General features: G+C 42.6%; 1 protein-coding gene across 2 annotated transcripts; it reads right to left on the bottom strand.

Moving 5' to 3' along the window:
- Positions 1–769: 769 nt before the first annotated feature.
- LOC124063190 (zinc finger protein 335-like) lies at positions 770–11,805 on the bottom strand. Of its 2 annotated transcripts, none has more exons than XM_046396588.1 (28): positions 11,558–11,805; positions 9,929–10,135; positions 9,505–9,781; positions 9,324–9,401; positions 7,951–9,081; positions 7,662–7,844; positions 7,376–7,540; positions 7,011–7,269; positions 6,725–6,902; positions 6,522–6,634; positions 6,382–6,400; positions 6,178–6,294; positions 5,785–5,861; positions 5,460–5,620; positions 5,135–5,355; positions 4,923–5,022; positions 4,736–4,824; positions 4,391–4,647; positions 4,168–4,279; positions 3,873–4,070; positions 3,526–3,668; positions 3,242–3,381; positions 3,000–3,097; positions 2,810–2,896; positions 2,588–2,671; positions 2,444–2,503; positions 2,232–2,337; positions 770–1,472 (listed from the first exon to the last, which is right to left on the bottom strand). In XM_046396588.1, the coding sequence occupies exons 2-28, from the start codon at positions 10,118–10,120 to the stop codon at positions 1,351–1,353; spliced, it is 4,767 nt and encodes a 1,588-aa protein (XP_046252544.1). In that variant the 5' UTR covers positions 10,121–10,135; positions 11,558–11,805; the 3' UTR covers positions 770–1,350. The 2 variants fall into 2 exon arrangements, with proteins under 2 accessions (XP_046252544.1, XP_046252545.1); XM_046396589.1 differs by lacking the exon at positions 11,558–11,805 and adding an exon at positions 11,349–11,506.
- Positions 11,806–12,047: the final 242 nt, after the last annotated feature.

Below are 12,047 nucleotides of genomic sequence, written 5' to 3'. Positions count from 1 at the left end.
TTCAAAGCTTCCAAGCGGGTGAGTGCTTGATTCCGAAAGGGGAGAATCTATGTGACAAGTGAGTGCAATGTGGTCTGGATCTTTACAGGTGAGTGGAGTGATGGTGGAGGAAGTGAAGGATCAGGGAACAGGACTGAAGGAATCCAGGAACAACACACCAGGAGATGACTGGAGGCAGAGCTGAATGAGACTGGCGGGCAGAGACAAGGCAGTGGACCGCAGCGTAGACTGAAACCATCTGACAGTCTGGGTGGATGAATTGGGACTTAAGTACTGGCAGCTTTAAAAACTGATTGTAGAATAAATGGCAATTGTGCGGATGAAGAGATGTGAAGGAAGTGGATCAACCTCGCCCAGCTCTGCCCTGCCACAGGAATCCACACACACACACAGGGAGAACAGAAACAAAATCACTGGCGAAAACGAAGAGCTAAACTAATGATCCTAATGGACACTGTCAGATGGATGTCAATTTAAGTCATATTTGAGATCATAGTTTGTGGTGTGTTTGTATTGGATTACATTAGACTGCTCAAGAGTTCCTGAAATTGCATCATTCCCGATTGCAATAATGTTGACACATGTTGCAACTGCCATTAGTACATTGTAATGCAATATAACACCACAAATTACCGCATCAACTCAATTTTGACACAGCAAGAGACATTATTTTGTAATGGCTTTGTTTTTATTGTGTCCACTGCATTGTAATATAATGATACTTTAAAGCAGATATGAATGCATTTAAGAACGAAACTGTACATTTATACACAAGTATACACAAACTGATTTATTTGGTGTCAGCTTTCAGCTTATTAAACACTTCATATTCACCAAATAAACTCCATCACAGAACAGAAGACAGAGGCACAAAATATGTACAAATTAATATTCTGTAAACACAAAGTTGTGGCATTCTAACAATTAACATATCTGATTTCAGATCAAAAATAAACACTTTCCTTTCCCTACCCCCACCCAAAAACTAAAACGTTAATTTGGATGCTCTGCATATTTACGAAGACATCATACAAGCCATTGATTATCTTTGATAACATTGTCTCGCAAGTGGAAGCAGTCGAAGCACGTAAACACAAACAGAACAGACCAACCTTGCTCGAATTTACTCTGCACAACCCCGTGATTAAGTTAGAAGCATTGGGTGCAATAATTTCAATCTATAAAAAGCCGTTCATCTCATGATTCGACTGCCCCCGAGCAGATGATTCTGTGGAGAAGATAATGCTTTAGTTCACAGCCAGTTCAATGCATAAATAAACTGAGGTCACTTTGTCGGCTCATGATGATTTGTGTCATGGTGTTTGTTTTTTGTTTTTTTTAAAAAATGGTTTATTCGTCTGTGAAGGTGATGACATCGTATTGGATTCCTTGTTGTTGCAGCTGCTCCAGCTGTTCAGGTGTAGCTTCAGTGTAGAGTGTCTGTGTCTGAGCCATTGCTGCATCAGCAACGGCTACAAGAACAAGAACAAGATTTTCCATTTAGTGTCAGAGTAATGTGGATCCCATTATTCATCGTACCAGTGATCTCAGTTCATGTTATTTATAAGATTACAAACATTCATAATGAATAAAATCATTAACTAGTCACCCAATGAACCATACGGGTAGTTTGCTATACTTCAGCACATCATCTACAGATGTTCACCATTTTCCAAAGAATTTACATTTCAGGAAGCAATATGTCTACATTCATTTCACTAAAGGCAGCCGGCAGAGACCACTACTGCCTCTTTGAAGGTGGCCTCAGTGCAGCGTCATGAGAGTTTTAAGAGTCAACTGTCAAAAAGTAACTTTCTCATTCACATTAAAATAGGACGTGGGTGAAATGGCAGCCGACTCTCCAATTTACATGAGAACATACTGAAACACATCATCAGGGAGCATTTTAAAAATGGTCCCTGATTTTATCTGCATTAGCATACTATAATGATGCAAGTGTGACAAAAAAACCTAAATTATCATTTCAATGGATTACCTAATTATATATTTATCTGATGGATTTTAATACTAAAGTGAAGGAAAATCAACAGTTCAGAGACAATTTATAATATAGATATAATTCAGAAACTTGTGGTAAGCTTTGGAAAACGTTACGTGTAACATCATAGGCCTAGTCTTCAATGAAGTTGGTAAATAAAACAATCTCACAGTTTTGGGAAGGACTTAATATAAAACAAGTGAAGTGCAATTTGTTCTCTAGGGGAGCCAACCTGTAACAGCGGAGTGGGCAGCAGCCTCCAGATCTTCAGGATTCACTATTTGTTGCTCCGAGCTCACAGGGAGATACTGGATCTGACCATCATGACTTACAGCAATCTGAGCACATAAAGAACATGAAGGAAAGAGCTTTTTGTAACTCTGAAAAACATTTCAGGTGTCCCGCCAAGCGTATAGTGTTTTAGATCACCAACATCTGTCTCACCTGTTGCTCTTGCAGAAAGGCTCCGTCATGCTCATACTGGATGATTTGTCCATCTGGCATCTGAGGAACAGAAGAGCAATCAAAACCGGACATCACCAACTTACAACCCAGCTACCGTGATCTCTCATGAGGTAAATCACTGACCTGTATGTGGTTGCCATCAGCTACTACTACGTACTCCTGAGGGATCAAGTGCTGCACTCCGTCCTGTGAGATGATATACTGAACCTAAAACATGTGACAAATGAGTTGAGACAAAAGAATATAATACGGACATTGTAATAAATATACATTAATCTCTGATACACTGTTGTCCACATGTACATAAAAACAGGAAGTAGTAAGAATCTACAAAATGGCTCTTACCTCAGTCACCTGGTTGTCTCCTGTCATCAGGTGCTGAACTGTCTGTCCATCTATGGTGGTTATCTGCTGGATGTATGTGCCCTCCTCCTGATTAATGTACACATTAATGCGTTTAATTACAACATGAGAGCCTATACTGTACAGTGTATTCAAAAAATAGGAGAGAGCTATGTTAAGCTACAGCATATACCTGGTCTGATAGTGCCTGTTCTTGAGCTACAATGATGTGCTCCTGTCCCAGAGTCTGCAACCGCTCTGGAGTAATCACTGTCTGATGCGTCTGCAGTGCTGTTAGATATACACAAGCACAAACGCACACACACATATATGAATGCAGCCTTTTTTTATAACCCATAAACCAGTGTTCTACCTGGTATGATTCATTCACTTTCAATTTTCAAGCCTTGTGTTGTGTTATATGGTGTCCCTTACACTGTAGTGTGGCCAGGGCCTCCTCATCACTGTTGACTATGATGGTTTGCTGAGATGTGGCAGTACGGTTCTTCCGAGTTGGATGATCTTGATTGTGGAGACGCTCCATGTGAAATTTCAGATGGCCATTACGGTTAAACCTGAGGTAGTAGGCAAAAAAAGCAAAACAAAACATCACACACTGATTGCTGTTCGTTACTGCTCTGCAGCATACAGATATCTTGCATTCCAACACGTTCCTAATGTGAACCAAACATAGATTTGGTGATAATTCAAATGTCTACCTCTGTCCACAGAGTTTGCAAGAAAATGGTTTCTCATTGGTATGTGTCATCATGTGTCGCCGCAGGTCTTTCTTGTTCTTGGAGGCAAAGCTACAGTTTGGACACTTGTGAGGGCGTAGATAGGAATGCAGCCCCATGTGAGCCTGAAGTAAAAAGGATGCGAGTGACATTCATATACAGGACAAGAAATTCAGGATTCTTCAGGACAAAAACAGGAATGACAGAAACACCTTAAAATAGATTAAAAATGAGGGTAGAAATGTCTTTTCAATGAAACAAACGTGTTTCTTAAACAATAAGATGAGTACAGAGTTGAAGACAGTGTTGTACAATTTAGAAAGACACACCTTGACCTCAGGCCATGAGGTGGAGGTGAAGTCACAATCAGGACACTTGAAGGTGTTGGCATCCAAGTGCGCCCTCTTGTGGTTCTCCATGTCAGAGCGTCCATGGAAAGACTCCATGCATATTCGGCAGGAAAACCTCTTCGTACTCAGACTAGGAGAGCTCACATTGGAGGGAGAGGCTGGAGCTTCGCTACTCAGCTGACAGAAAACAAAGAAACACAATCAGAGAGGGGGAAGTACTGAGTTTGCACTGATCTGATTTTTATACTCCAAAACAACTCTCTCTTGCAGTTACCTCCACTTGTTGTAAAACACCATCAGGCAGTGCTGAAGTGAGGTAGAACTTGTTACTTTTCAGGCTCTCTGACCCAGAGACCTCTACAGCCTGAGAAGGACTCCCAACATTACTGCAAAGACAGCAGTTTCGTGACATTATAGACTGTTGAGACATAATAGTCAAATGACAGTGTTTTCCAATCCAGCATTATCTGTTCCTTCTACTCAGTGTATTATATCACCTGTTTTCAGGGCTATGATTCTCATCAGCAGCTTGATCCACCACACTGAAGTCGCCTCCACCCTCGAAGGCTTCGATGGCGATCTGGGTGAGCTCTCCTGTTTCAGAAGTGGCCGCTTCATAGGCCTCTTGTAGCACTGTCTCACCGTTCTCAGACACATGGAAGGTCACGATCTTTTGGGCCTGGCCCGGTGCTGCGGTCACTGTATTCCAAGAGCCCTTTTCCAAAGCTTTGCCTTCCGACTTTAGCACTGCCACCTGAGGATTACAGTCAGTCAACTTTTACACTATTTCCATATAAATGTTGCCTGCTTACGTGACATTTTTTGTGAGCCACACCACCAACCTGTAAGGCATTTCCAACTAGTTCACGGGCATTGCTCATATTTAAAAGCAGGTCAAGTGCATTCTGCGCAGACAGATCACTGGATTCAGCTGAGGTGCACAAGGAGAAAAATGTCAGCATTTGTCCTTCAGGTGGCACACATGACGAGGAATACTGAAAACATCTCCTGAATAAGAACAGGACTGACCTTGTTCATAGATGATGGTGGTGTTTCCCAATGCATCCTGGGACACTGAGGCATTTTCCATACCTTGCATGGCCTGTAATGTTGCAGAATCCACTGTGACCTAAGGAAGAACAGTAAAAAAACAGTTACTATGTATCATTCCCTATGTTGCATGGTAAAATTACATTAGAATTAGACCTGAGATGAAAAACAGAACACGGTAAAAGACTCACAATAGTATTCTGCAAGCCCTGCGTGTCGTCGTGTTGTTGTTTGAGCTCCTCAATCTGCTGCAAGGTGAAGAAGGGTCTGCGTCGCCTCCTCACAGGCTCCTCAGGGTGAGCCACAGACCACTCTGCAAATGCCTCGGCGTGGCGACACTGCACATGTAAACGCAAGTTCTTCCTGTGCTTGGTCATGAAGTGACACATATCGCAGGAAAAGGGCTTCTCTCCTGTAGATATTTTCACAAATTTTACAGTATTTATTGAACATGAACATGTGTATGAACATGAAAACATGCTCAGCTTAAACTTTCTGAAAATCTTTGTGCCACACCTGTGTGTTTGATGGCCAGATGGGAGATCAAGAACTCCTCTTTAGAAGTGGAGTATTTACAGAAGTCACACTTGAAGGGCCGATCATTGGTATGAGACAACTGATGGTTGAGCAGCAGCTTCTTGTTTTCACAAGTGTAGTCACAAAATTCACACTTGTACCTGGTACATGCACATCAACATGTTATTCACTGAGATAATGTCATCATTGCCGAAATCGAACAAAAAAGAAAACAATGTTGATTCTTGAAGACATATTCCAGCCAGAACTGCTAATCAGACAATTCTTTTACATTCATGTTTTTGAAATATGGACTCATACTCACTTGCTGTCTCCGAGACTCTGGATGTGGGTCAATAGGTGCATTTTGAATGTGTACCGTTTCTTGAAAGACTTGCCACACTGCAAAGACAGAGATGGATCTTCAACAAGAGTTTTGAAGTTGATATATATATATATATATATATATATATATACATATATATTTATGTATATATTTCATTTTTTACGCTTTTGGGAATGTCTTTATATGAAACCTTTCACCGATTACCTATGTCTAAACCATTGTGTGCAAAATTGCACAATATACTGTAAGCTTGACAGAGAACATATGAAAAAAAAATCACTCTCCTGTAGTTTTCACTTCTCAAACACCACTGCTTCTGAAATATATGTGTTCTATAAGTGTTCTTGAATTCTACAGTCTTTGGGATCCCACCTTGTCACACATGTGCGGTTTCTCTGAGCTGTGGGTCTTCATGTGTTGGGTCAGTCTCTTTTGCATGGGATAAACCCTGTGACATACAGGGCAGAGGAACTCAGACACCTTTGGTACCTGCAAGAATTAAAAATAATATTATTATTATACCAAGAGCATGTTAATTTGCATTTAACCATCACTGAAATATGGGAAAAGTCTCACCAACTCTGTCTTTCTTTTCCTGTCAGAGAGAAAGGAAAAACAGTAACAATATTTGAACCTCAGTGAAACATGTTTAGGATTAGGAACCTCTTACTGCATACCGCGTATACTTATACGTTGTTACTGTATGAGTTACTTACTTGTCTTTGTTGTGGACAGCTGAATGACGAATGACATCTTTCCTGTAGACACTGGTGTAATCACACTCCTCACACTTGAATGGCTTGGTGCCCTCGTGATTGAACATATGTTCCTGCACAACAGCCCACAAGCAAGCCTTTTAGGACACTGTGCAAACATGTATGTAAACTGAGGTCCAGTGCCCTGTTTTATTGAAACTAACCTTGAGTGAGGACCAGCGCTTGCAGCGATAGTTGCACTGGAGGCACTTGAAGAGCTCTGGGTCATTGCCTTCATGAGAGTCCACATGGAAGCGCAAATCTTCCTGAGTGAGGAAGCGTGAGCCACAAATCCAGCAGTTGTGAGGTCTCAGGAGCGGTTTGAGGGATTTATAGTACCGACTGGAAGATAAGGAAGACAACTAAGCAATTAGCTTGTTGTGAAAGTTATGTAATATGTATTATTTATTATGTAAACATCACAACTTTATTTAATGATTTTACACTTACTTTCGATTTATATATTTCTTATACTTCTTGCGAAGAAAATGCTTGGAGGGTCGGCCACGCTTCCTCTGGAACAACTCCTCCTCTGGCTGTGTGTTGGAAGATGGGTCTTTGTTCTCTGAGTCTGATTGGCTTATTGTTGCCTCAGCTGTTTCTCCATCAGTCACCATGACAGAACCATTGGTTAACCCGGAAGAGCTTGCCTCTTCAGGTGTGCTAGCATCCCCAGTAATCCTGGGCCTCTTTGCAATGCTCTCTGCTTCTGTGAACGAAATAACAGCAACTTCAAGCATAAGCACTGTGGTGCAGGCTCTCCTATGCAGCAACAGGCGGCTTTTTGTTTCACTCTGTCAAAGCTGAAAACCAACCTTTGCCACTGTAGCCTTCTTCTAAAAGGTTGTACTTTCTTGGACGGCCAACCTTACGTCGAGGACGTCGTGGAGAGGAGGAAGAGATGGGAGGAGTGGGCTTCTTCAGAATGGCAGGTGGTCTTCCGTTGCAGTCCTCATCTGCTGGGTTGTAGTCACTATCCTCTGGGGATAAACACAGGAACGGGGAGAGGAATGCGTGAATATGATTCTTATGCTTTGACTGATTCACTCAGAAAAGTATGAATATTCATGAATCTGTTTCATAGAAATCTTGCTCACTGACCTTCAGGGTCATCAATGGCACCAGCATCCACAATGTCATCATCCTCTTCTTCTGCTTGCTGGGGCTCAGCGTCCTTAACCGTTGCTGCCTTCCTCTCTTCAGCTTCCTCTCTTTCTGCCTGACGACGGGCCAACGTCTCACTTTTAGGAGGCCGCCCACGCTTACGCTTCTTTGGCATATCCCCTGAAAACCGGACATGATACAGCAAACAAATTTTAAAGAAATTTTGAAAAAATTGGCAACGTAAAGTCCACTTCACCATATAATCAACCACACCATTGTACTTTACCTGCAGGTTTGAAGTGTTTGTCTCTCATGTGGTTAATGAGTGTATCTTTAGAAGCACTTTTGTATGGACACATCTTACACTTGAACTGCTGTACAATCACTACTTCCATCATCTCCTCCAACTCAGCCAAATTTGGTGGTCTGTCTCCAGAGGCATCTGACACTGTTGAGGTTTCCATCTCCCTGAGAAACCCAGCTTCCTTTTGTGGCCCCTGGGAGCCTTGGGGCTCCTCCTGGCTAGGTGAGCACTGCTGCGCCAGCTCAGGTTCTGGATTAGAGGTGTACGTCCCACTGCTGCTGATGTAGGGCCCAGGCTGGCTCTCACTGCACTCCAGAGCCTCAGGCAGCCCACCTGAACCTGCCGTGTCAGCCAAAGGGTGGTCTGATGAGGAGCTGTCATCGGCATAGAGAGAGCCCTCTGGGCCATTGCTACTTTCCATGTAACAGGAGTGCTGGGGCTGCTGTTGGGAGTGCTGTGGCTGATCTGGGTCCTGGTTCTGCTCATCATCTTCATCATCGTCCCTTGCTTCATACTGAGAACAACCTGGTTGCTCAGAGTCTGCAGCTGCAACACACTCCCCTCTGTACTCAGCCCCATACTGCCTACTCGTCTGGGTACGATGGTCTGCACTACTATCAATGTAACTGCGGGAATGATGTGGTCGTTCGCCGTCATCCACAGCACATTCCAGATACCCAGCACTGCACTCCACCATATAGTGACCTCGGCTGGTAGGGTTTGAGTCAGCCCCACTGCATTCAACATATCCAGGCAGGTCCTGGTCACTGTTATCCCCACTGTAGTCAGGAAAACCTGACTGGGAGCGTGTCTGGTCAGGTTCCTCGCCTGAACACTCCACATAGGAAGATGAAGATTCCTCTGTCTGGTCTGGACCATCTGCACTGCAATCCATGTACTGGGAGGGGTGGGAATGTTGGGGCTGGTCAGGCTGACTGCTGCTGTCCTCGGGGTAACCCGAATGACCAGGCTGATCGTCAGGCTGGTCAGGTTCAAGGCTACCCTGCAGGTCTCCCTGGTCCAGACAGGTGGACGTAGGGCCTTCTGCAAGAGCCTCAATAGCTATACGATCAGAGAGGGCTGAAGATGACATTTGGGCTACCATTGGAGCACCTATAGAGCGCAGATATAAAAGGACTGTAAAATATTGCATCATCAGATGTACTTGTTAGAGTATTATAATGAAGTTGTTCATAACAAGTTCACATGGAAAGGTTTAATTTTAAATATGATAGGTTTCTATCATATGTGGAAGCAACATACAGTATAATTATCTTGACTTTAGTGACTTTTCTTGACATGACTTGAAATAAGTCAAAAAATTAATGAGTTAGCTGTAACAATAGTACACTTACCATCATCTGGTCCTTGTAATATCAGATACTGGGTTGTTTCTGCACCTCCGTCTTCTGCACTGGTCACAGCTATACAACCTAATAGACAAACAGAAGAACAGAACTTTATAGTTAATTAATCAAACTGACACACCCTGCTCAGCCTAAGGTATAACAGAATGTAGAGTATCAATGGAAATACCGTTCATGATGTCAGGGCCGATGGTGGACTCTATGATCTTGTCAATGGCAGACCCTAGATCTGACGAGGTAGAGGCAGTTGAGTCAGAAACCATCATGGCTCCTTCAGACACAGCACTTGAGTGGACGAGTACTTGGGCTGACTCAGACACCAGCACTGACTGCGTCACTGTGGAGACACTGGACACACTGGTGGACTGGGCAACTGAGGAGGAGTCCGGGAGGTGGACTGATGAAACTCTGATGTCTGTACTGGAGCTGGTTTCTGGGATGAACACCTTAACAGGGACAAGCACATGATGGCAATATTGAAAAACTTTGATCATGAAATCAAAAAGACTAAATGCTATATCTGGTTTTGTGGCCGTTTTTACCACATTTGTACACAAAGTTGCCTTTTTATTTTATTTATTAATAAAGCTTACCACAAGTCCCTCTGAGCTCTGTCCCACATGGCAGTCAGACTCTGGGGCCTGTGCATGAGAGGCAGCAGCATCACTGCTGTCTGCAGACATGGCCTCAGATGACTCCATACCCATACCGCTTTCAGACGGCTCCTCCATCCCTGAGGGGCCTGCATCACTGCTGCTCTCCACCTCATTCTCCTCTGAATCCATCACTATCGGCAAAAACTAAAAATACATTCAATATTAATATCAGATAAAATTTGTGACATCTTTAAAGCATGGCTTTAAGTTACTTTCAAGTTCACTCTATTTAGATGAACATATCTAATTTCTAGTTCCTTGATTACTTGCCATAAGACAGCTGTTTGTCACTTATTTAGAGTGTTTGCAAACCTAATTTGTCACCAGACAAACGGCAAAGTATGGTAATGGTACCCTAAGGGCTTGAGGACTTGTGGACACCCTGACTCACTCATTTTAACAGATGGCCATCCAACTGCAAATTAAATATGTGTAGGTGTAGGTGTGTAGGAATGTAAAATTTCTTCATTCCATTTAAAGTGCACATGGAAACCAAGCTTGAAATAGCTAACTGTGAAACATCACTATCACAAGGTGGAAAGTAATAAAGGTAATTTAATCAGGTAAACAGGTTTAACATACTGACACTTTTAGACCTTGTTTTGCTCCATCTACTGGCTGTGAGTTCATTTTTGGTAAACTATTTCCTTATCCAACTCGAAGGTCTAGGGACAGAGTTTGTGCTATGCTGTACAAAATGTAAATCCTTCGAAGCAAATTGTGATTTGGGTTTCTGGACTATACTAAATATAACTAACCTGACTCCTGATGCTTAGTTATGTGCCTGGACTTAAATAATCGAAAACAGCTCTTTTACTAGAGTATTTTATGCGTAATTTCACGTAGTGGTTTGTAATACGTGTACAGAACAGCGTTTATTTGGAGAGACTAACTGCTTCAGGAGTTTCGATGCACAAGTAACAAGGCATTTAACTGATCCAATGTCTCTCACGTCTGTGTACATAAGCTATGTGAACTGCCCAAAACTTCAGTGTTGGTGTGATTTAAAGTGGGGATGACAGCTGCATGATCAGATCACAATTGGTAAAGTATGACTAAAGTGGTAAAATTACATCATCATCATGATCAGTTATTAAGAAACTTGATGCCAGCTTAAACTAATGTTAGCCCACGGTAAACCAGATCAGCTAACGTTAGCTTAGCTGGCTACTAGCTTTGTTGTCATTTTGCTCAGTATCTTGTTTTGTGAGGTACAAATCATATTTCAATGTCTCGCACTTGTACAATGACCGCTTGAGTGACTGAATAGAACAGCGCTGTTGAAAAAAGAACTTCAACCCGATATAACCAGGTACACAAATCAAGTGTTACAGCGTTCAACACATCATGTACTAGCCGTTTTAAAACAGGCCTAGCTGCCCTTCACCCTGCCTGCTCCGCGTCGCCATTTTGCAGCAGGCAACCCGCTTTTACACTCAGGCATTCTGAAAGCTGTACTGGGGACCTCGAGGGCCTCAGCTGCGGCAGACCGCCCAAATTCTCTCCCTGAAGAAAATGAAAATATTTTCCCTCTCCGGCGCTAGAAACACCACGGTTTTTTCTTACCGTATATTTTCGTGTAGAAAGGTATCCTTCAGTGTAGATGCGCTAAATAGAACAGAAATTAGTAACAGATAATTGTTGCTTCATTCTAGTCGGGCGCCATGAGACTCTCCTCGTTTCCTGTCCGTGCAACCGGATCTTATTTATTATTTTTGTTGAAATCTCGCCCTTTGTTTCAGCAAACGTTGATTAATTCGTCGATTTTATCTATTATTGTTTACTGACAGATCGGCCGTTAAATGTTGCTTCTGAGTCAATAAATGTTTGTTTATAACCGCTTGGAGGACTATTGTTTTTAGAGGAAGCCGTATTACGCATTTGAATGCGGAGTAATATGTATCCACTTACGGCTGTTGTTTGAAGGGACTGTTGGTAATCGATGCAAAAGGAGTTAAATTACACATTTACAGCCCCTTTCGTGCTGTCAATATGCATATTTGTACTGTCGTTGAAACGTGGACTAATGTCGAACAACAAGAATATGTGGGCATTG

Source organism: Scatophagus argus, chromosome 8 (genome assembly GCF_020382885.2).
Source record: "Scatophagus argus isolate fScaArg1 chromosome 8, fScaArg1.pri, whole genome shotgun sequence".
Classification (NCBI taxonomy): Eukaryota; Metazoa; Chordata; class Actinopteri; family Scatophagidae; genus Scatophagus; species Scatophagus argus.
The sequence above is the reverse complement of the archived record's forward strand: the minus strand, read 5'-3'. Positions and strand labels throughout refer to the sequence as shown.

Coding starts and splice junctions, on each gene's coding strand:
- LOC124063190 (XM_046396588.1), bottom strand. CDS start 10,120: ATGGATTCAGAGGAGAATGAGGTGGAGAGCAGCAGTGATGCAGGCCCC. Junction 9,782..9,928: donor AGAGCTCAGAGGGACTTGTG/GTAAGCTTTATT, acceptor GTCCCTGTTAAG/GTGTTCATCCCAGAAACCAG. Junction 5,621..5,784: donor CAGAGTCTCGGAGACAGCAA/GTGAGTATGAGT, acceptor TGCATGTACCAG/GTACAAGTGTGAATTTTGTG.